Below are 23,328 nucleotides of genomic sequence, written 5' to 3'. Positions count from 1 at the left end.
TGAGGAAAGTGACAGGTCATTTCCTCCATCCAAGCCACCCTCCTGAGAGACCCCGGGCTCACAGCAAAGGCCCTGGACTTGCAGCAGCAAAGCAACCCAGTCTGAACAAGGCCTGGTTCTGCTCCTTCCTGGGCCTGTGCTAGCACTCCAGCCTGTCTCCTCATCCACTCAGTGGGCATCAAGAGGGGCAAGAAAACACACAAGTGCCTGCCCGAGGCCTGTGGCTTTGTCCCTTCCTCAGGGGATAGGCCCAGCCTGCTTGGTCCCAAGACACTACTCAGCCCCACTGCCCATGGGCCCAGAAGATTTCCCACCCAATATCCTCACCCGCACTCTTCTCCCCGGCCCACCCTGCTCATCTTGGCCTCTCTCCCAGGGCCCTGCTGAGGCCTTCTGGGGGGGCTGCCAATTCACCCTGCCAAGAACTGCGCCCCCACTCCCCTGGCTGGCTTTCTGCACATTACAGGTGAAGACTAGCTTCAGAGCAGGGTTCTGGGGTCCAACATAGCATCTGAAAGAAAATCAAAATGTAGCCCCACAAAGCTGTCTACATTAACTCCGATATTCCACTCTCTTCTTCTATATAACTGTACTTTTTAGGAAACTTGCCCAGGAAGTAGAAGTGGCAAATAACTTCCTGTTTATTTCAGAGATTTTCTGAGCCAAAGCAATGTCAAACTGCTCAACTCCTAATAGCACCAAGAGTTTATACCCCAGTGCCAGGGATATAGCTCAGCGGCATAAGCAAGTGCAAGGTCTTGAGTTCGATTCCTGGTACCAAAAAAAAGAGTTTATACCCCAAAACTATTTTTTTTTTTTAGTTTTTTTTTGGTACCAGGAATCAAACTCACGATCTTGTGCTTGCTAGACAGGCGCTTGTGCCGCTGAGCTGTATCCCCAGCCCTTGTTGTCTTTTAAGACAGGGCCTCACTATGTAGTTCAGGCTGACCTTGAACTCACCATGATCCTCCTGCCTCAGCCTCTGAGTGCTGGGATTTCAGGTGTGTACAACATGCCATGATCCAAAATTTTTTAACCCTTTGCCTCAAAATCCCCCTTCATTGTGTCTACCTAAGATATGTTATGATCTTCTTTTTTGTACTGGAAGATTGAACCCAGGGCCTTTGCATTGACCTATATCTCAACACTTTAAAAATTTTTTTTTTAAATATATTTTGAGACAGAGTCTCTCTATGTCACTGAATTGCCCAGGCTAGGTTTGAACTTTCAAAAGTTATTTGCCACTTTTTGCCTGAGCTTCCCAGAGTGCTGGGATTATAAACCCATGCTTCTAAGCCCATAGAGTATTGTCATGATTTTTCCCCACTCCTAATCTGGGCTTCCCTACACGAAAACCCTACCGGAATCCCATGGTCCCTCAGCCCAACAGTGGTGGCAAACCTATGGCACATGTGCCACAGCAGGCTGTTTGTATCACAGAAAGCTCTAAAAGGTTTGCCATCACTGGCCCTGGAGAAACTGTTGGTTATCCCTCTAGCAGGAAGGGTCTGGCCAATAGGTAGACCTGCTAATGTCCCCTTGAGCCAGCGCCGGACAGGAACTCTGCAGGTATGAGTCCTCTCTGACCTTTGAGGTGGGAGATGGCTCATCCACAGAGACACAGTTATAAGTGAAAGCAGAGTCCTCAAAACATGAGAAGCTGTGACCCTCAGGGAACTGCAAGTGTGCTCCTTTCATTTTACAGACAGAAAGTAGGATCTGGTCAGGGATCACAAAACTAGCTAGGACTGTTACAGAGAAGTGAATTAATACCTGTAACATGCAGAGACACTGCCTGCTGACCACTAGCCCTCTATGTGCCTGTTAAATAAATATCATGGAATGTCTGGTCTACAATTCGAACCACACTCAAGTTGGACCCTCAAATTAAAAAACCAACAAAAATCTTGCTTAACCTTGAAGCCAGAACCAAGCTGATTCTGTTTCTGACTCTGGATCTGTGGTGGGGCTGAGGAGCTGCATTTCTGACCAGCTCCCTGCTGGTGCTGCAGCTGCCTGTCCAGAAACCACTCTTTTGACAACTATGGACCCAGAGGAATGAATTAGCAAGACTGACATGGATGACACCAATCAGGGGCGACCAGAGGCTCTCATCCTCCCGGAGGTGAAACCTGATAGTTCTGCATGGGCCCAGCTGCAGGCCACACATCGAGCTGCTTGGCTGTACCTGTGACTATTCTGAATATCACTCCATCCTGGCTTCCTTCACCTGTGATTTCCACAATAGGGTCAGCCTCTCTTTGTAAGGGGACTGCTGTCAGCCCAGCCCCCTGGAGGTCTGTGTGCCGAGAATGAATCTAACATCAACCAAGCAGATGAAACCAACACATTCTTTATTGCAGGCTGAAGCTAAGGGCTCACTCACATTGGGAACCTGGATTTGGGGGCTTCTCTGGCTGTCCAGGCTTCCCCCAAGAGGCAAGGGCAATCTGCCCAAGCAGAGGAGAAAACAACTTCCAACAGCAACCCCTTCAGAGAACCTGAGGTGAGGACCCAGGAAGCAGGTGGCTTGGTGGAGCAGAGGCAGATTCAGAGGGCCTCGCATGCCCAGCCCCTATATCCTAGTGACTGCAGTCACTCCCTTCATAGGAATGTCATGCAGACTCTTTGAAGATCTAAGGGGCCAAGGTCTCTCGGGTCAGGTTAGGAGGAGGCTGAGCATAGACTCACGTGCCTGGAGGTGGCAGGGAGAAGTAAGATCCTTCACCTTCCACTCCAAGGACATCCCAGGTCACCCCTAGGCCTCCGCTTCTCAAAGTAGAAAGTACTCGGGACCTTCCTAAAATGCAGGTTCTGGCTCAGGAGGCTGCAAGGAGGCTGAGAGGCTCATCTCTGACAGGCTCCCAGCGACACTGCAGTTGCATGTCATTGACCACGCTTCCCTTTGCAAGGTTGCAGCCGTACGATGGTTTCATGCATCCCAAAGCAGCAGGCTCTTCCTCAGTAAGAAAACCCCACTCTGGCACAGAGGGGGTGGGGCCGGCCCAGCCTGAACTGCACTTGAGCCTCCCACTGCCCTCAGTGTCCATGGCTGAAATCAGTATTCCTGGTGATCCTGCCCGACCACCTCCCCCTGGAGACCCTTCCTCCAGCGTTTGGTCAACCAGGCCTTGGAAAGAACAAGGTCTCACTTGGGACACAGAGTACTGAGTAACAAAGGCTAATCAGTGTCCAACCTGTCAGCCCTTTGCCAAGGGACAGGAGACTTGGAAGGGAAAGGTATGTGGGGTGGGGAGCTCTGCTCTGAGTTCTGGACAGCCTAAACCTAGGAGAGGGGAAGTGGCCCAGCTCTGCCCAAGTCCTGGGGCCTCAGTAGCCTCTCCAGACTCAGAGAGGTACAGACCAGTGGGGCCTGGGGCATTCTGAGTTGCTTGCTCCACAGGTGAGACGCAGGAGGTAGATACTAGGGATCCAAAGCACAGGTTTTACCAGAAAACAAAAGCTCCAAGACTCTCCTAGGAGGGGATCAGCCACCCCTGCCTGTCCCAACTTCAGCACTAAAAGTCCCCCATCCTGAGAACCCCTCAGTCTCAGGCAAAGCAGGATGGCCGGTCACCCTACTGCCTGGCCACACTCTAGACTCACAGTGAGGGCCTTGAAAGAGCTAGGTCATCAGGAACTTCAGTAGTGGCCTTGGAACTGGCTGCTTACAAATCCGGAGGTCCAGTGTCTTCTGTCCTCAGGGAGCCGTGACAAGGCTGCCAGACTGCAGCTACACGGAGACCACTGCGAAGGCAGCCCTCTAATGATTATGGACCAGTGCCACAGGCACAAATGGCTTTGTCCTCTCTGGGCCACCCTCCGGTAGCTCAGGGCTTGATGAGCAGGCACAGCTGGCCACTCCCTGGGGAGGGACGAGCTCTCAGAGTCCCACAGTTCTCTTCACCACGAGGACAGATGGGAGAAGCCCCGGTTTTCTCACTGAGTTCCGGATCCTTCACAGATATTCTTGCCCTGCTATGCAGAGCGACCCTCTCCACCCACGCCCAGGACTCCTGGTTCAGGCCTTTGCCGGCCCAGGAACCCATAGTGGGAGAGAAGGGCCTTATTCAGTTCAGTTGTCAGAAAGCAATACATGGGGGTTGTCTTCTTCTCCTCTCAGGGCAGTGACTGGCTCTCAGCACTAGAAACTAAGCCTCAAACCCACAGGGCCCACAAATGCTCAGCAGTGCTTTCCTTGGGCTCAAGGCTCCCAATTACTTGAAGGTAAAATCTCCAAGGAGCCCAGGGAGGAAAGGCTCTGGGCTGTCACCTCTCCTCCCAAGTGACAAGGCTCAGAGAGTCTGTCAGAGCCAGCACCGCCTTACCTCTGCCCTCGGGGTGGTCCAGGGCCCACTATGGCTCTAAACTAGCTGCCCTGGGCCAGTCGCAGCACCCTCCCACCACACGCTATCCGGCCCACCCCGTCCCCCCAAGCTCAGACTCCCGTGGGCCCGTAAGCCACCCTCCTCCAAGGTGCAGGCCAATGGCCTCTGGCCCTTGCTGGGTGGCACAAAGACAGTGGCCTAAGGTGGAAGGGCTCGTGCACCCTCGGGAGACATGAGCATGTCAAACTTGATGAGTGGCGGGGCGATGACGCGCACCTCGGCGCTCAGCGGGTTGAAGCGGAGGTTGATGGTGCGCAGGGCTGGCATGGTGGTCAGCTTCTCCACAGGCACATCTGCTGGGGAGAGAGGTGACAGGTTAGAGGCAGAGAACACAGGCAAAGGGACAGTGAACAGGAGACCTGGAATGCCAGTGGGCAGGGGCAGCCCTCCAGGGCCCATGGCACAGGGCTCAGCTCCTGGTCCCCAGCCCTAGGGGTGCAGTCTGAGGCCCCTCGGAATACTAGAGCCACTAGAAAGCATTCCTTTTTTAAAAAAGAAAAATAAACAATAAAAACAATGGTATAAAATTTCAAAACAAGATAGTAGGAGAGTAACAATGGTTAGTACACTGCGTATTGTTATCTTCAAAGTAGCTGCTCATACTACAAGATACAGGCATGAAAAACTGACCAAACAATATATGCATAAGCCTTTCTTTTCAATGAGCTAACAGCAATTAGTAGTATATCTTAAGTGTACATATATGTATACATATTTATCTATTTTTCCTTTTCCTTTTCTTTCTTTCCCATTCCAGTTTCTCTTTCCTTTTGAGCATTTTCTTCCCATTTCACAATATCCATTGTACATTTTGTGTCTTATTTACTCTTTCAGCTTCTTACACTAGGGAGACAATATGTTATTTACACATATGAGTCTGATGTATTTCACTTATAAGTATGCACTCAAGTTGCATCCATTTCCCTATAAATGTCTCAACTTTATCCTTCTTTATAGCTGAGTAATACTCCATTGTATAAACATACATCTCTCTTATCCATTCCTCGGTTGATGGGCATTTGGGTTGTTTCCAAGATTTTCCTATTACAAATTGTGCCGCTATAAACATGGGTACACATATATCATTGTGGTACAATGTTTTTATAGGGTATGAATACCCTATATTCCCATGAACAGCAGAGAAGGGTTCCTTTTTCCCCACAGCCTCACCAGCATTTCTACTGGTTGATTTCTTGACGATAGCTGTTCTTACTGGGGTAACATGGAATCTCAGTGTTGTTTTAATTTCTATCTCTTGAATGACCAATGATGTTGAACTTTTTTATGTATTTATTTGCCATTTGTGTTTCTTCATCTGAGAAGTGTGTGTTCATCTCAGATGCCCATTTTTGGATTGGTATGTGATATACATAATATATATAGTTATAATTACCTATTCTATTACACACCTCAGTATTACTGTTAAAAAGCAAAATATTCTGTCCCTGAGGTTAAGAAGATCCTGGCCAAGAGAGAAGAGGCTGCATATGGGCTGTATGGGAATTCTTACTGATCACAGACACACCATTCTCTAGTCCAGTGGTAGCAAACATATGGCATGCATTCTGCAGTGGGCTGTTTATCACTGAAAGCTCTAAAGGGTTCGGCATCGCTGCTGTAGTCTGTGGTGCCCCTGAGCAGTCCTCAAAGGAGATCTATCCTGGTTCCATCTAAGGACTCACCTTACCAGGGCTCTTGATACTGTGTCCCTCTGGTGTCAGTACCTGTTAAGAGCTCACTGGGAAGTCCCAGGGTATGTTGTGTGGGTCATGACCCAGAGAGTCAATGTTCTCTGGAATCAGAGCAAATTGATCTCCTGCTATCGCTCTAATTTCCAACTAATGTGTGGATTGTGGAAATCAAGCGTCAAGTTGCCTTCTACCCAATATACGTGAAGATATCAGGGCATTTCTCAAAACTCACCCCAAGCCCCAGGTGGTAACAGATACAAGTAATGATGTAACTAATCCAAGGCCCAATACACTGAGTTATACATGAGGGGACAGCATCACGTAGCACAGACCCCGCAGAACAGGTGGACCTAAGCCACAGCTCCCGGCACTGCCTATTTGCGTTACTCCCCTTTTTCTGGCCTATCAAGAGACTGGGAGGTGTGTGCCTGGCTGGAAGTCTGCACAGGTGGGCTGCTCTCGGGACTTCACGCGGGAGGCACGCTAAGTTCATCTCTTATGGTCAATTTTGATCACTTGGTTAATGCGGTGCTCAGTTTGTCCACTGTGTAATTACTATTGTATTCTCTCCTGCAATTAACAAGAGGTCTGTGGGGACACATTTAAAAAGCATGCAAATATCCTCCTGTTACACCATTCAGCTTCCTTTCCCCGAGTTAGCACCCACTGAAGATTCTTGCCTGACCTGATCTTTTGGAAGCTGATTTTCCAACACTAGCTGTCCCTCAGCGTTCTATGTAAGCCAGAGCCTTCCATCCTCTCCCATTTCTCTTATCACTATGGACTCCCAGGTTTCTAGTGACTTAACAGGCATCACTGCATTAAGTAACTTAATTTAAGTAATTAAGTAATCCCAGAGCACTTGGATTACAGGCACATACCACTATGTCCAGTTTGATAATGTTTTGGGTTATTTTGGTTTTTTTTTTGGTACTGGGTAGTGAACTCATGACGTGCTTGCTAGTCAGGCACTTGCACCACTGAGCTATATCCCCAGCCAATGTTTACACCTGGGATGTGTTGTTTTTTTTTTTTTTTTTTGTACTTGGAATTGAACTCAGGTCCTTGTGCTTGCCAGGCAGGCACTTGTGCCACTGAGCTATATCCCCGGCCCCTGGGGTATTTTGAGGGGGGCACCTTTTTTGAGATAGGGTCTTACTATGTAGTTCAGGGTAGCCTTGAACTCACTATGTAGCCCAAGCTGGCCTTGAACTTGTGGTGCTCCTCCTGCCTCAGCCTCCCAAGTGCTGAAATTACCACACCCTGATGGAGACCACTATGAAGCCACTCTAAACAGGATTTAATATTAACCAACTGGCTTTCCATGTTTACTTGGGAGTTTTTGGCACCTTGTCTGAAGATGGGCAGTGGACTCCTAGTAAATGAATCTCTATGAGTCACTGGTCTTCGCTGAGGCCTGTATTGGCCTGTGAAGTTGGAACATCTCAAAGGACAAGATAAGGCCACAGCTGAGGACTTTTGGCTCCAACCCCAATTAACTAAAAGGAGACAGTAGCTGCAGGTACCCCACTCCTGCAGTGAAGGCCTTCCTGGAGTTAACACAGTTCTCCTAAATCCGTAAAGGGATTCTGGAGTCCTGCCCAGATTCCTACATTTTCTTTAGTATCTCCCTCCTTTGTTTGAAAACCGAACACATACAGGCTGCCCAGGGAAGTCTTGGTCTTAACCCACAGAATCTTGAATTCTGAGAGGGTTGAACCCTCCTAGAGCCCTAAAATCATTTCAGTTATCTCATTTATTTAAGCCTTCAGTGTGCACTCATTTGGGAGATTGCAGGCCTAATCTGCCCACAATAACTATGGGTTACTAACCTGCTAACACCCCACCTAGATAATGTTTTTTAAAATGACATGTGTTGAGGGCTTACTAATAAAAAAAATAGGAAGATAAAAAAAAAGTCTGCCTTCAGGGCATCCTGGGACCCAACAAGACTGTGTCTTCCACTGCCTGTGATGTCCACTGCCTGTGATGCTCGCAGCTCCCTAGGCCACTCAGCCAGAAGCAATCCCCTCCACAGCCGTGGGATGCTATCTCAAACAGAAGCCAGGGACACAGGGCAGCTCACAGGATCTTGGGACCCCGTAAGGTTCCCATCACAGGCATTTGCTTGCTGACTGCCCTGAAAGAAGGGTTTCCCGTAGATCTTCTCATCTTGGGCTGCACAGCTACCACCAGCCCAAGGCCCCAGAGATAAGCCCGCAGATTGCGTGGAGAGGGAGGAGGGTTAGGGGGTTAAGGCTCCCCAACCCCTCCCCACCCTCGCAGAAGCTCAGAGCCCCAGCTCTCTGCCGGGAGCTGAGAAACCCAGCTGGAAAGTTCCTAGTCTTGCCCAGGAACTGCAGAGATCATGAGAGACACTGGAGATAGAAGCGCCATCAAAGCATAGCAGGAAGAGGCAACTTAACAGTGTGGCCCAGCCTTGGGGTAGCTTTCATCAGAGGGAAGTGATGCACAGGGGTCCCCCAGCCCTGTGAATACAAAACCAAATCCCCTCACAGGTGAGTTCACTCACCCTTACACAAGGTAACAGCTGCTCAGCTCCTGGGGAGGGTGCTATGTGTTAGACCAGGGCTCAGTTCAGAGCCTTGGGCAGCGAGATGTGGGGCACTCAAGCTAAGAGCTGGGTTCCCAGCAAGAAGACTGGCTACCTGACAGACAGTGGCGCTGTCATTACCTCTCGGACAAGTAGGCACAGGTGAGGAGGACAAGAGTGAGTCCTGAAGGAGAGAACAAAGGAGGACCAGGGTCCAAGCTACTTCTGGAGGGCAGGGTCACACACAAAGCAGACTTTCCCCTGGGAGAACAGGCAGGAAGGAATGAAGGTGCTCCGCACCCGTCCCCCAGCTCGGAGCCCATTCAGAGGCAGATGTCACAGTACAGGTGGGATGGGAGCCTGGCCTGGTTCCGTCCCACACCTTGATGGGTCTGAGGGCTCCCATGGAGCTAGCTGCCTATGGTTGTCTCAGGCTCTTTTCTTTCAAGCTGGGGCTCCCGCCCTCCCCCCAATAATGGAGAGTGTTAATTCATTGGACTCTTGTCCCACACAGCACAGCCAGTGGTTGAGGATGGGGGACAGAACCATCCCTTTTCTCCTCTCCACCCCAGCGTCAGAAAACCCCTGGCACTTGGTTTTTAAGAGGTAAAATCATTTCATGGGTACCAACCTCCATGGACACAGGAGGAAATCAGGTCAGCCCTTGTTGAAATGGGCCCAGCGAGGCAGACTGCTTCTGGATGCTGGTGTTTGACTTCTTGCTCTAGTGGCTCCTCATACCAACCCATCGGGTGGACAACACCCTCTGATCCTTGGTGACCAAAGTCACCAAGCCAGAGAGTGGCCCAAACAGAGAAGTTTCTGATCCTAAAGCCCATGTGCTTCATCCCACAAGTCATGGGATGTCAAGTCATCCCTCTGGCCCTCAGCCCTGCAAGGTAAGGCTGGACTCTGGACTGCCGACTTCTGAACCTCATCTGTCAAGACGTCCCAACTTCAAAAACAGGGGCCCAGACTGGCTGAGCCACCCTTCTCCCCTTCGCCCACTGGGGACGAGTGCCTCTGCCTCAGTTTCTCCAAAGGGGGTTGAACTGGGGAGTTGCTAAGGGCCTTCCCACACTTGACTCCATGATGCCTCCATCTTGAAGCCAGGGGTTCTGAACCACGCACAGCACTGGGACCCCTGAGGCCGGGAAGAAGACCTCCTCCTTGTGGCTGCTGCCGCACGTAGCACAAAGGCCAGCTGCAGCCCAACCACTGAGTTCCTGTGACTCCAGGCCTCGTGGGAGCAGTGCTGCCCAGCTCTCACTCTCTTCTTCCAAGTCTCCACCAAGCGGCCTCCCAAGGGTCTGCAGGATCCTCTGAACCTCCTGCTAAGGAAAGGCTTCCAAGGGGCACTGCAGGGATTAGCTGTATCTTTCCTCTGATTTCACTGATGAAGTCATTCAGGTAACTCGGAGGTAGGAGCACTGGGATCATCAGACCATGTCAAAGCTGGCAAAATCAACAAACCAGAGCAGTTGAAATAGCAAGTGACAAGCCCAAGGAGCCAGCTGGGAGTTTTCAGATAAAGCCTGAAGAAGATCATTTGTGCTCACGAAGTCCTGACAGCAGGGAGAGACGGCTGCAGGCTGGAGAGGAGGACAGGAAACGAGCCGCAACTGTGGACGGGGAACCAGAGCTCGGAAGGCTGCGCCAGCTCCAGGCTTCAGAGCACAGGGCAGAGACGGGAACGGAAACCGGGCCTTCGGGCCTCGGCACACCTGGAGAGGAAAGGGGCCTGGCTCGCCCGAAACACGCCCTCATCCCCAGCCACCCTTGTCGTGCGGCTCCTCCTCGAGTCCCAGCTCCAAGGCCTCCTCCTATCACGCCCCCGGGGCCTCTCTGAACTCTCACAACACTTTCTTTCACACTGTATCCCATGGCACACTTGGCAACCTGTGGATGTTTGTTCACTTCTGTGAAGGTGACACCAAGGACAGTACCCACAGCTTGCTCAACACCGTAAGGTGGACGGCTGCACAACCTACCTCGCAAACCAGACCCTACTTTCCTCCAGGCTGGAGGCCATGGTGGGCTGGGCACACAGTGGACTCGCCATCATTGTTGCTTAATCAACTGTGGGACCAGAGCTAGATTCCAGTTAGAACCCGTCTCCGGCCTGACCCACTCTGTGCCCATGCGCCAGACAGGCCCAGTCCTCCGGACCAAAGGTGTGGCAGGACACTGGCCCTCTGGCCCAGTAATCCAATTTAGAAGCCGAGACGATACTAGCACAAAATCACCAGCCCCCATGCTCTGGAACCAATCAGCGTTAAGGCACGTGGCCTTCTCAACTTCCTAGCGTTCTTGAGGGGCTTCTTAGACACCAGCCGTAACGTGCCTGCCCTTGTGACATGTCTGTGGCTCCATCACAGGTGTGGACCTGTCACTCTGGCTACTTGCTCCTTGTCACTGCACATTCCACTTGTTCCCATTTTTCACTCTCCCAGATGGTGAGAGGCTGGGAGTCCGGTTACTTCTGTCTCTTTCAGCCTATGACTACAGAACGTAGAATGTAAGGTTCTAGAATCCCATTATGAAGCCAAAGTCACATTCCCTTAACTTTGCATGGTCCCCAAGTGTATGGAGTGGTTGGGGGGTGGGGAGGAGTGGCAGGCAAAGCTTCATGTCCTGGCTGGGGACAAAAGACAAAGACTCTGTGGCCTGTGGCAGGGAAGAAGGGTCCCCACCAGCACAAACACCACACCCTGTCTGACCCTCCTCCCTGTGCGGGCACCCTGTACTCCTGCCTATAGGTGCGAGCTCAGGGTAATCGATACCAGCAGAACCAGGGTATGTTCACAGACCATTACTTCTCCAGGTCAGCTCAACTTACATCTCACTGGTCATTAGCATTATTGATTGGGAAACTTGTTTCTTTCCAGTGGGACCAACTAAGAGGCAAGAGGATAAACAGGATCACTCTGGAACACTGTTCTTCATTCCTGTAACCACCATGGACAAAAGGCCCCGAGAGGAGGAGGGGCCGGGGCCCAGGGAAGTGGCAAAGAGGGTGAAGTCCCAGAGGAGAACAGTGGCCTCTATCGTGGCAGAAGCATCCCGAGCATCCAGGCCAGTCGGGAGCCAGGCTGGCCTCACACGCAGCCTCAAGGCAGCTCTTGCTGCCGAGAGACCAAAACAACTAAGATCAAGGATGGCATGGTGAACTGCAGTTCACACGCCACTAAGAATGCTACGAGACAAGTGGGCAAACTATGGTAACCTGGCAGCAACAGGGAACCGTGCCTGGCACTTCAGGGCCATGTTCTTATTCCTTAGATCACGCTCAGAGCTGGGAGGGAGCCAGGTGGGAGCCAGTGACTAAGCCCTCCTCAACACCACAAGGCCCCAGACCAAATATCCTGACCAGGACAGGGCAGGAAGCCAACAGAATTGGAATAGTGCCTGCCTTCAGAAGCACATGGCAGGCCCTTGACATTTCTGCAAGCCAAGTGCCAAGCCCAGGAAGGTGGGAGGGATGGCGCGCTGACAGTCACTGGTCCACAGCTAGAGACCAAGGCCAGAACACAGGTCCCAGAGCCAGCCCTGCCGTTTAAAGCAACTGCAGGCAAGGCCTGCGCTCTCTGAGCCTCAACTTCTCCTCTTCATGATGGCCCTTACTCCTCAGCGGCTGTGGCCTGGGCCAAAGGGGACACCACATGGACCATTAAGGTGCTTTCCCAGCAGCGTGGGTTTCCCAAGGTGCGCGGAATATGACAGGCAGCCCTACAGACAGGATGGGAAGCACGAGTGTTTACGAATCTGCCAGTGAACCTTCTGACACTGCAGGGAAGAAAAATGAAGGAGAAAAAGCCCTGGCTTCCTTTCCCTCTCCTGGCCCCAGGCTGGCTGGCACAGGTGGGTTAACGGGCATTGAGCAGGAGCACCTGCCCCAGCCTTTCCTTCCAGACTCCTGTGCCGGGGTTCAACACACAACCAAAGCCCAATAATAACAATTCCCTTCAGAAATGACAGAGTCTTCCAATCAGGAGACAGCCGAGTGAGGAACTCAAATTGCCCAGCCCACGCCTCGCAGTTATTGTCCCTCTTCAGTGCCCTCCTCCCTCCTCGGCAGCCCTGCTCTCCCTCTGAGGTCTGTGCCCTCCCAGGCTCTTGCTGGATGCCCTCAGAAAGAATGACAATTTTCCCGTCACCTCTAAAGTGCCTGCCATTCCCTTCCTGGTGGCTGGGAGTGTGGGTGTCTAACTAGAGGGTTAGAGCTGCCTAACCCACTACTGGCTGCAGAGTGCCTGGATGGTGGGAAGCAGGAACTGCCTCCCTTCAGGGTCCTCCCAGGTAGGACTGGGGTGCAGGTGGCCCTCCCTAAATTCTTCTCCATGCTTGAAGATGAAGGTTACTGGCTCCAACTGTGCAAGTCTTTCTGCTCACTGTCAGAGAAATAAGCCCTCCCTTACCAGTAGAGAAATATGAAAAGTATCCAGCATAAGCACTCATCCAGCAGGGGGGATGAGTTAGGGCCCTGCCTGGATCCAGGATCCTGAGACACAAAAGGAGATGGAGGTGAGGCTGAGCAGAGTGATCCAGACCCCAGTAATGCTAAGTGAGAAGCAGCCAGGGAGCTGAGGGCTAAGGAAGTGGGGAGGGTCCAGCGAGTGGTGTTCTGCCTAATGTTCAACAATCCACTCCCTAGGCTGAAAAACAATCTGATCTATGGTTTAACCATTTTCAGTTTTCAAGGTGTAAATAACTCTTACCGTGGTTGATTTCAAGCAACCACCTCAAGGTTCTCCCACTGCCTGGGCCAGGCAGTGTAGCCCATCCAGACCAGATGGCTGGCTTCCCAGTAAAAAGGGCCAAAGCTCAGGACAGCTCCTCTCCACATACAATGGGATGGCATAAACCTGCAAAGAAGATTGGCCCATTGTTTTGCTATGTTCTTGACTTTGGCTGTCTTTGATTTGTTGATAAAGTTTCTTCTAGAAATGCCAGGTAGGTGAGTGGTCTATAGGAAAACCAGGAAAGGGTTTTTTTTTTGTGGGTCTGGGCAACAGAACACCATGCCAGAGTTCAGGGGCAGTTGGGGGAGGAAAGATGTGAGTCCACGGAGCTCAGCACTGCCACCCTCCAGCCAACTGCCAGCTCCATGGCCAGACTGTCACTCCTCTTGCCCTGATGTTGTCCCCCACATCCCAGAAGACAGAGGGTTGGTGGGGGTGGGGAGCAGCTTCTCCAGGGAGTGGAATGAGGTTTGGCAGTGCAGGTTTATAGCATTCCCTCCCCAGGCTCCCAAGCCTCGAAGAGAAACTTAGTCTGGGCCAGAAGGGTACTTGGTGATCGAAGCTTCTGGTCTAGCTCAGTGGCTCTGTCTTTGTTTGTTTGTTTGTTTGTTTTGTTTTGTTTCTGGTACTGGGAATCAAACTCACGACCTCGGGCTTGCCAGGCAGGCGCTGTTCCGCTGAGCTAAATCCCCAGCCCAGTGGCTCTGTCTTGATGGCACACTGGAATCATCTGGGGAGTTTTTTTAAAAAAGTCATGAATTCCAAATTCCACCATCAGAGATTCTGATTTAACTAACATGAGATGCAGTCCAGAAATGGGGGTGTCTAAATCTCACCAGATGACATGAACGCTCTGTTAGTTTGAGCGCCCAGGCCTTCTACACGAAGATTAATGACATCATCTGGTGAATACACTGGCAGCACGCTTCCATCCTGGGACACTGCATGTGGTGCTACCCTGGCAGAAGAATGAGGCTGATCACCTCTGGGGCCTCGGGGAAGCTGCTTTATTACTTCATTACCTTGCATGGCTCTCTACCCCAGGGGAGCTTCCTTCCAACCACTTACGCACTTTTGCTGTAACTTTTCTGTGGCTTTCTATCCTCCTACACCTCTGGGGCAAAACTCTTCTCTCCTGATGCCAAGTGCTGTCCTGAGTAGCTGGGCCTCTGAAGCAACAGCGCCTGGGTTGGAATCCTGGTTCTGTGCCTGCAGGGAGGTTAAACAACAGCATCCTTGAAACACACTTAGAAAAGAGCTGGGCTTGAAATGGATGGTCACTGAACACCAGCTAGGGTAACTGCAATGCCAAGAGCTCTGTGAGGACCGGGAGTGTGCTTTCTCTTGGGGCCTCAGTTCAGTGCCTGGCACTGAATAGCACACTCAGCCTAAAACTGTCCGTGCCTCCACAAGCCTCTTACACCTTGAGTCAGGCTTACAAGGCTGGGCTCAAAGACCCGGAGATCAGGCTGCTCTCCAATGCTCAGAGCCAGAAGTGGGAGGTATTGGGATGAGTGGGCAAACAGAGCAGGGAAGTCTTTTGTTGTGTATTAAGCAAGTGTCACAGAACTTCTTGCTGTTTGCTTGCATGCTGCTAGCGGCATGCTAACAGCAACCTGAGAACTGAAGGCTCTGGCTCGAGGTTTCACTGCACGGTGGTCAGCACAGAGAGTGCCATTTGGGCAGAGATGAAGTGTGTGCATGTCTGTTGCCCTGACATCGAGGTTGCTAGCTCCCTGTGGGCCAATACACCTGCGGCAGGGGCTGCAAACAGGAACTGCCTTGAGTCTGAGGGCCGTATCTTATTTGCAGTAATTGTTGTTGAAGCCTGTTTGTTTACTCGCAGACTTCTCTCTCAGGGCGTTCGTCCAGCTAACAAGCACTACTTCAGGTGTCTGTGTAGTGACTGCATCCCCAGCTCTTTACTAGCAGGAGGCAGGATAGATATTTGCACCAACTGCTTGATGCCTGTGAATGCATCTAGGAGCTCTGCGGGTGCTGCCTGAATGCGGTGCAGAGGGCAGGAGTCTGCTGTGCATGCAAGTAGCCACCACCTTAGAGGGTAAACTTCTTCCCCCAGATCCTGTGATGCTCAGCATGCAGGGAACAGGGCATGGCTCGGAGTCTGGCAAGCTGCTGTGCTCAGGGGGAAATCCCAACCCCACTACCAGGGAGGAGATGACCCTATTTCTCCCCAGATGGGCTTGAGGCCCCAGAACCAGGAGCAGAAGTGTCAGGGGTAGGTTTGGTCTGCTCCAATGGGCCTGCCCAGAAGGTCTCTACCTTGTAAGTCCTTGGCCAACTGAAGCTACACATTATGGTTGCTCTCTCTTCTCTGATACTAAGTGGCCATCTCATAGCCCTTTTAGAGATGAGTGAGGGAGAAGGGAAGGGAGGGAAGGAGAAAGAACACAGCTACACCAGCACCAGCTGAGATTTTGCAGCCAAGTGCCATTCTGTACTGTCCAGTTACTAGCTCTCATCTCTTCATGCTCCAGCAGGATCACTGTGTGAGCTTGGGCAACTCATGAGGTCTTGCTCAACTCTAACAGTCCCTGATTATATGTGACAAGCCTTTGCTGGGCCTTCCTTTTGCATCTCCACTGAGCCAAGTTCTCTGCCCACTAGCATGGCTCTGCACTGCACAAACTCACTTAATCTCTTGTTCTCCCTGTCTTCCAGAGGAGGAAATGAGGCACTGAGTGTAAACAGCCTGCTGAAAAGATGAACCCACATTTCCTTGGTTCCTTGCAATTAGGGTTGGTGATCAGTGCTGCAGTGGGGTGGCTTTCTGCCTCAGTGTCCCAGGGTCCTGCCCAGCCACAGTGGCCTCCGGTGCTCACCCAGCAGCCACATGGAACATCTTGGCTCCACAGCTGCCCTGTGGCCTCCTGTTCCCCACCCTCTTGACTATAGGAGGAAGGAACTCTGGAGGAAAGGTTCTATCAGTAGTGCTCTGAGAGTGTCTCTGGGTGGCCCAGCCCACAGCCACTGCCACAGCTTTTAATACTTCTTTAGTACCTAAGTCCTCATGAATCTCTTTCCCTCAGAATGCATGGTTTCTGTTTCCTGCATTTCCTCAGCAGGTGTCTGGGGGACGAGGGGATGCACAGTTGAGGAAATGATTTGTAACCAGGAGGCCTCAAACACGGGGAGGTTACTCATAATTATCTACGCAGCCAGGACTTAAAGGGGAGCCCATTTAAATGGACACACAGGGAGGAAGTGACAGCCCCTAGGAGTCCACAGAGGGCTTTATGACTTGCTGAATGTGCATCAGTGCCATCTGGCAGAGCTGGAGGATACAGGTAAGGACTATTCTTCCTGTCTTTCAGAGGAGGCAGCTGTTTGCAGTGAGTGGCAAAGCTGGATCTCAAGGCCTTCACCCAGTACCCTTCCACTATTCTTAAAGTGGGAAGCACAAAAGATTCAGTTCCCCTGCAAGCCAAATGGGGGGACCTAAGAGTAGAGCCTGTGTGTGTGTGTGTGTGTGTGTGTGTGTGTGTGTGTGAGGGGGAAAGGCAGGTGCCTTGTTCTGCTGGGGCTGGCCACTCAGAATCCTCCAGAAGGACGAAGGTGGTATCTTTCCCAAGCCAGCTGACCCCTCCCTCATGCCCTGTGGACCACTGGTCAGCCTCCACCCAAGCTTGGAGCAGCATCCTCTGCCTCCTGTGTCCTGGCCTCAGGGTAAAAGTAAGAAGTGACCCAGCAGGCTGAGGGCGGGCAGTGAGGGAAAGGCTGAGCAAGCAGCCAGCACTGGGGTGAGGAGTGGGAGGAGAACTGGCAGACAGTGAGAGGTGCCCCCGGGAACCCTGACCCCAGCTCTAAGTCCAGGGGTAGAACTGTGTTCTCCCCACTCCACAGATGAGGCTGTGGGTGCTAACTCACTGACCAGGCTGGCAGCCTCACAGCAGGTGGGAGAGACGGGCAAGAGACCAACCTGCCTCTCCGCTTCAACCTGTCTTAGGAACTGACGACATCATGTGGCCGGCAGCAAGCCCCAGGAAGAAACACTTTTCACCAGTCACCTCTTGTGAAGTACCAGCTACCAAGGCTTCAGGGTGATCCCCAAGGGCACGTGGGCCAGGGCCGTGGGACTGTGCCCAGGCAGCCTGCCCCTCAGTGGGTAGTGCTGGAAGTTGAGCAAGCATGCGGCTCCCTTCACCTTCATCTCTCTACAACCACAGATTCAGGCGGTGTGCGAAAGGACCCAGGGGTCTGCCCCGGAGTCTCCAAGAGGCTCTCTAGTGGCTGAGAGATGTCTGTTCTGAGCACTGTGCTTTGAGAAATTCTGTGCTTGGAAGGAGGGATGGAGTGAGCTTCTCCAAGATGACATGTGCTGCTCTAAGGAGAGGCCATGGGCCAGATCTTCGCAGACACTGTTGCCCACATAGGTCCCCTGGGGATCTTGTTCGAGAGCAGATTCTGACGTGGGAGGCAGAGTTGGAGGTTCTGAATTTCTACCAAGCTCCCAAGGGATGCTACACTGCTGGTCTACTGAGGACACTCTGAGAAGCGGGAGCCCAAGCTGGGGTTTTCAAACTTCAGCATGCATCCAAGTTATCTGGAGGGGAAACAGCTTGTAAAAACGGGCTGCTGCCCCCGCCTGACTTTCAGATTGAGCAAGGCTGGAGCAGGGCCTGACAAGGTGCTTTCCTGACTGGTTCTCATCTGCTGCCACAGCGTGTGGGCCTGAGACCCTACCTGGGGAAATCCTGGCTGAGTTAGTACAAGGGCAGAATGAAATAAATGAAGCCCAAAGCACTCCTATGTCACAGATATTTTTATTTTAAGTACTGCTGTTCCATTTATTAAATTCTTACCAAGGACTTACTTTCTTATGATCTTTTGTCACCCTCAAAACAGTGTGGGTGCATAGGGAAAAAATAGAGAATTGAAGCCTATGGAAAGTTAAATTCTGGCTTAACTGAAAGAGCCTCCTGCGTAGCAACATGAGGTCTCCCAGATTCTTGATTTTCCCCTCATTCCCACATGTTCCAGCACCGAATTGCTAGGCAGCACCAGATAGCTGTGAGCAAGCAAGGAGAACTTAATGAGGTCTTGCACCTACCTGCAGCCACGTGTTGGCTAGAGGGATGCAAGAACTGGCTTCATTATCTTCACAAGACGGGTGACCCACCATGGGCACAACATCGTGTAGGGCCACACTAAATGCCTCACCTCCTCGGGGACCCCCACTGGTTCCTCCTGGGAGCCCCATCCCCCGGACACATGCACTGCCACCCTCTGGTCGCCAGTCCTGTCTCTGGCCGCCAGTTCTGTCTCTGGCAGCCTGTGGCACACCCTCCCCCTGCAGCTCTGACCATGTCTTACCTAGTGGTCTAATATTCCTCACGCTAATGCCTGCAAGCAACTTGAAGTCAGGACCTGCCGCTCATTTGTCTTTGTAGCCTCTGCTTCTCTAGAGACTATGTATTTCCAAGCAGTCTTGCTCATAAATACTTAAAAGCCTTCTGTATTTTGGGTTGTACATCCACAGGGTCAATGAACCATGGATTTAAAATATTCAGGGGAAAAAAACTGCATCTGTACTAAGCTGGGATTTTTCTCCTTGTTATCATTCCTTACACAAAGTGGTACAACAGCTATATACATAACATTTACATTGTATAAGACATCATAAACAATCCAAAGATAACTTAAAGGGTATGGGAGGATGGGTAGGTTATAAGGAAATAACTTCCCTTTTATGTAAGGGGTTTGAGCATCTGCAGATCTGGGCAACTTCAAAGGTCCTGGCACAATCCCTTGTGACTATGGAGGGACAACTTACCACCTCCTGGTTTGGAAAACAGGCCATCCCATACCCCTGAAACTTGCGAATGACCACTGTCTGAACTCTAAGCTACAAACGCTTCTTTCTCTCTCAGGAATGTCTACTGCAAACTGTGTCCTGATAGGCCCCATTCCCAAGGACCCAGACAGTACCCCGTCTGGGTGGGGGGCATCTGCCGCTATGCACGTCTGTCTTAGGCCCAGCAGGGGGAGGGGAGAGACCCTCCCCATCTGTTCTGCTTCCTGTTTATCTGAATCAGGCCCAGACCTTCCAACTTATAGGATTTGGCCATGTCTGAGGAGAATGGTAAGACATGAGGTAGGACTTTCAGATAGAGAACACAGGCTGTGCGGGGTTGGCATGGTGGAGATGAAGGGTCTGGTGTGACTGGGAGCGAGAGCTGGGGAAGGAGGTGAGGCTGGCTGAGGCAGACCCCTACATCTCCACAGAGGAGCTTTGAGGACCCTTGCGATGTTTTTCATCATGACCCAGAGAAAGAAACTGAATTTTTCATCATGATCCATAATATATACCTGTGCATGCACACAGTAAAACTGAGACGAAAACCCACAAAACAGTAATTACCATACTACATGTGATGTACCTTGACACTTTCTATTCTATTCTCATTAAAAATTGCTGGGCTCAACCCACTAATTTGACATTACAATTCACTGATGGATCACAACCTGCAACTTGAATTGATCCACCTTATTGCATCTCAGTTATTTTAGTGGAGCTTTGAGGCTTTATTTTTGTTCTACACGGAGAGTACAACCAACAGAGCAACTGCTGTATGACAGACACTACGCTCGGTGCCTGTGGGGATGGGGAGAGGGGCTCAGAGAGCAGAGGGTGTGACCACCCTCCAGGACAGAGAAGGGTCACAGGTCACACACACAGGCCAGAGGGCTGGCAGCTCAAGGTGGCAGATCTGTGACCTGAGGGTGCTCAGCTACCAGTGAGCCAAGTATAGTACCACCACCTCCTAGCACTGGCCTCGTATAGCAGACAGAAGCATGCCTGTCCCTCCCAGTCCTGCTGAGGTCCTGGTCCTTCTCTCTTCCTCTCCCCTGAAATGGCCCAGAGGATGGCAAGCGCTCAGCTGGCGGCACTACCGAGAACAAGGGAGGGATTGAGCTGATCCTGGCGGCTCTTGGATGCTGCGGGCCTCTGGGCCTTGTTGTGGCCATGCTGGAGGTGTCGCTTGGAGATAATCTCATAAAATTTTTTTCTTTTTCCAACATGCTCTGAGGGTTCTGAAGGAGAAAGATAAGCCACTCTGAAGGCTCCTCAAGCTCCAACTCCAATTACCCAGATGATATCCTGTGGGAGATCAGGTACAGCCGGGGAACAGCACCAAGCTATTTCCACAGTGGAGGACAGAGGCCCTCACCCCCTGTGTGATGCCAGCCCCTCGCTCCAGCCAACGCTCTGCTGCTCCCTCCCTCCAGCCAGGCAAAGAAGGACATGGCATGGCCCTCCCACTGGCTGGGACGGGAGAAGCTGCTCCGTTTCCAGAATGGATGAGGGAGAGAGCAGTGTGGAGTGTGGGAACGATGGCCCTGGCCCACACAAGGCACACCTCCTCAGACAATCAAAATCCCTCCAGAGCCCTGGCTTTTCATCAAATGGCATAAAGACTAAAGAGGACTTAGGAAAATAAGAGCAAAACGGAAAGGGATTAGAGGTAACACCAGTGACATCAGAGAAGCATTAAAGTTAGAGGCAATGAGAGAGAGAAAGAGAGAGAGCTGACAAGTGCCCGCTCTCTCCGGGGAGATTAGACTGCGCACTGGAGAGGACGCTCAGTTCTTCGAGGACCCGATGAGACAGAGAGGAAGGAAATGGCTGCGACCTCAGCCAAGCCCTGCCCCCAGCCCCCAGCCCCCAGCCCCCAGGCCCCCAGGCCTCCAGGATCTGTAGAAGGCACAGATTGGACACTCTGGCTCCCAAGTGGGAGCCATTTTTACCCTAGGCACAGCCCAGGCAGGCAGAAGGGCAGCTTGTGGAAAGCCGCTAGCCCAGGGCTGTGCTGTGAGGAAAGCTGAGGCCATAACTGCCAGTGGTAGCCACTATCCAAGCCAGCCCCAGGCATATGCAGGGTAACACAGTGGCCACCTTCCCAGGCCCAGTGTGCTCTGCTCAGGTGTCAGGATGAGCAAGCCCAGGCTTCCCCTCACCAATGCAAGCCAGAACCTCGTGCCATATAGAGCCCTGCATAGCAGCTGCAGGCTGAGACGGGTCAGGCCACTCACCTGCAATCTCATTCTCCTCCAGGTTGATAGTCTCCAGCATTGGCAGGGTGGTGAGCTGCTCTGGGAAGTCTCGGAACTGGTTCCGGGACAGGTCAATGGCCTTGAGGTGCTGTAGGCTGCTGACTTCATTGGGAAGACGATGTAGGAAGTTTCCTTCTAGATGGAGCTCTGCCATGTAGGGGAAGAAGAGAAAGGAGGGTGAGCAGGACGCCCTGCCCAGAGACCACCGTGGCTATGTTAGTGGCTGGGCCAGGGGTGGCAGCAAGGCAGGCCCAGGCCCCAACAGAAGTCCCCAAGTAGCCAAGTCCCTGTTAGCTGACTCTAGAAGAAGAGCAATGTTCCCACCACTGCCCAGGCGAGACCTGCCACTCATCATTCCTACAGAGGTCACCTACTTTTGGCTTCAGAATAGAAGGCTCCCAACAGAGGCCTGGGCCTAGACAAAGAGTCAGGCTCCCCTCAGACCAGGATGGGCAACCTACCTAAGGGACATGACTCTGCCCTACCTGCTCCAAAGATCACCAGGCCACCTAAATTCTTTCTGGGCCATTGTCTTTGTTCCCTTCCCAGCCACCACCAACTAGACTTGGGTGGGTTCCTGCCCCGGGGTGATGCTCCCCAAACCGCGGTGACCTGTGTGAGGACCTGAGTGAGAATGGCTGGCCCAGTGGCAGGCCCAGACAGGTCCAGGTGGAGCTTGAGGCTGAAATGCCAAGGAGGGTGGGGACTGAAGAGTGCATGGGGACCATGGCGGGGAGGGGAATGCAGGGCTATGACAGGAGACCAGCAGTCCCTGCTACCTGGCTACCAACTCCAGCCATGTCACCTCTGACTGTTCACTCAGAAAGTTACTGAACCCAGTTAGGGCTTGGCTTCCTTACCTAAGAAAGGAGCTAATAGTAATCCCTGCCTCCTAGAGTTTTGAGGGTTAAGTCTTTAACATGGGTAAAGCAGAAGGAGAGAGAGACAATTGGGCCAGGTTTCTGGGCTGGTTCCCTGTCTACCTGTGACTTTACAGCCAGCCCCTTCTCTGTGACACAGACTTCTCCACCCTGCCTGACCCAAAGGAAAATGAGGCCCAGAAGTGCCAAGTGACCGAAAAACTATCACTAGTCTCTACTCTCCAGGGCCTGCTTTGTGCCCAGGTGGCTAATGGATGCACACAGGGGCCACGGCTCAGAAGGGGCCACCTGTGAGGCAGGAGCCTTAATCATTTTACCCTTGAACCTGTGTTTTGTAAACAGCGCAGGGTCATGCAGTCTGCGCTCATATATGGAGCTGCCCACCCCGCTCCCTGGGATGGGTTGCTGCCAGCCTATTCTGCTCCCTGAGGCCCTGGGAGTTGTTTGGCTTCCCCTCTCATGCCTGCTCTGTGACTCTTATAGTGGGGAGGATCCAAGTAAGGCCTATGTACCCTGCGCACAGCGTGGTGGCAGCTGCACCCCACCCACTCCCTACCTGGAGTCCCTGGGCTGGCAGCACCTTGGTGTGCCTGGTTGGCAGTTAGCTACAGGCTAAGTCTTGGCAGGAATGAACCTCCTGCCCACCCCTGACCCAGGTAGTAGGTCCCAGTGCCTAGGTTAATGATCCTTGGCCATGCCTGTGTACTGTGGGTTGGGTGGTGCTTCTGAGGAAGGAAAGGCATCAGGCCCACCCCCCGCCAGCCCCCTCAGCCAGGGCAAAACACAGCTGTCCAGCACCTGGAAAGAGCAGAAACTCAGCCACTATCAGCCCCGAGCATGTGTGCCATGGGCCCTCCATCGAGGGCAGTGCCTGGGCACCTAGGAGCCTGCATGACTTCTCTTCCTCCTTCCCAGCCTCCTGAGCCTGGCTTGAGTCTGTCCTTCTAGCCCACTCACACACCTCTGAAAATGAGCTGGAAAATATGAGCTGTGTCA

The 23,328-nt window shown here is 52.1% G+C and overlaps 1 protein-coding gene and 1 long non-coding RNA gene across 6 annotated transcripts in view; one reads left to right on the top strand and one right to left on the bottom strand.

The window, feature by feature from the left end:
• Positions 1 to 2,335: 2,335 nt before the first annotated feature.
• Positions 2,336 to 23,328, bottom strand: part of Lrrc20 (leucine rich repeat containing 20) — a 67,555-nt gene continuing 46,562 nt past the window's right edge. For 4 of the 5 annotated variants that reach the window (XM_013517012.1, XM_005390060.1, XM_013517010.1 and 1 more), the window contains 2 exons: positions 21,431 to 21,598; positions 2,336 to 4,684 (listed from right to left, as the gene is read on the bottom strand). In XM_013517012.1, the coding sequence (XP_013372466.1) occupies positions 4,527 to 4,684; positions 21,431 to 21,598 (326 nt within the window). In that variant the 3' untranslated portion in view covers positions 2,336 to 4,526. The remainder of the gene's footprint in view (positions 4,685 to 21,430; positions 21,599 to 23,328) is intronic. The other variant, XM_005390062.1, reaches the window with a different exon arrangement.
• Positions 11,254 to 11,886, top strand: LOC102014084. Its single transcript, XR_261899.1, has 2 exons — positions 11,254 to 11,429; positions 11,522 to 11,886. It is a non-coding gene; the product is annotated as an uncharacterized LOC102014084 (long non-coding RNA).

This window comes from Chinchilla lanigera, unplaced genomic scaffold, assembly GCF_000276665.1.
Source record: "Chinchilla lanigera isolate Chin_1 unplaced genomic scaffold, ChiLan1.0 scaffold00036, whole genome shotgun sequence".
Classification (NCBI taxonomy): Eukaryota; Metazoa; Chordata; class Mammalia; order Rodentia; family Chinchillidae; genus Chinchilla; species Chinchilla lanigera.
Note: the sequence above shows the minus strand (reverse complement) of the source record. Positions and strands in the feature narration are given on the sequence as shown.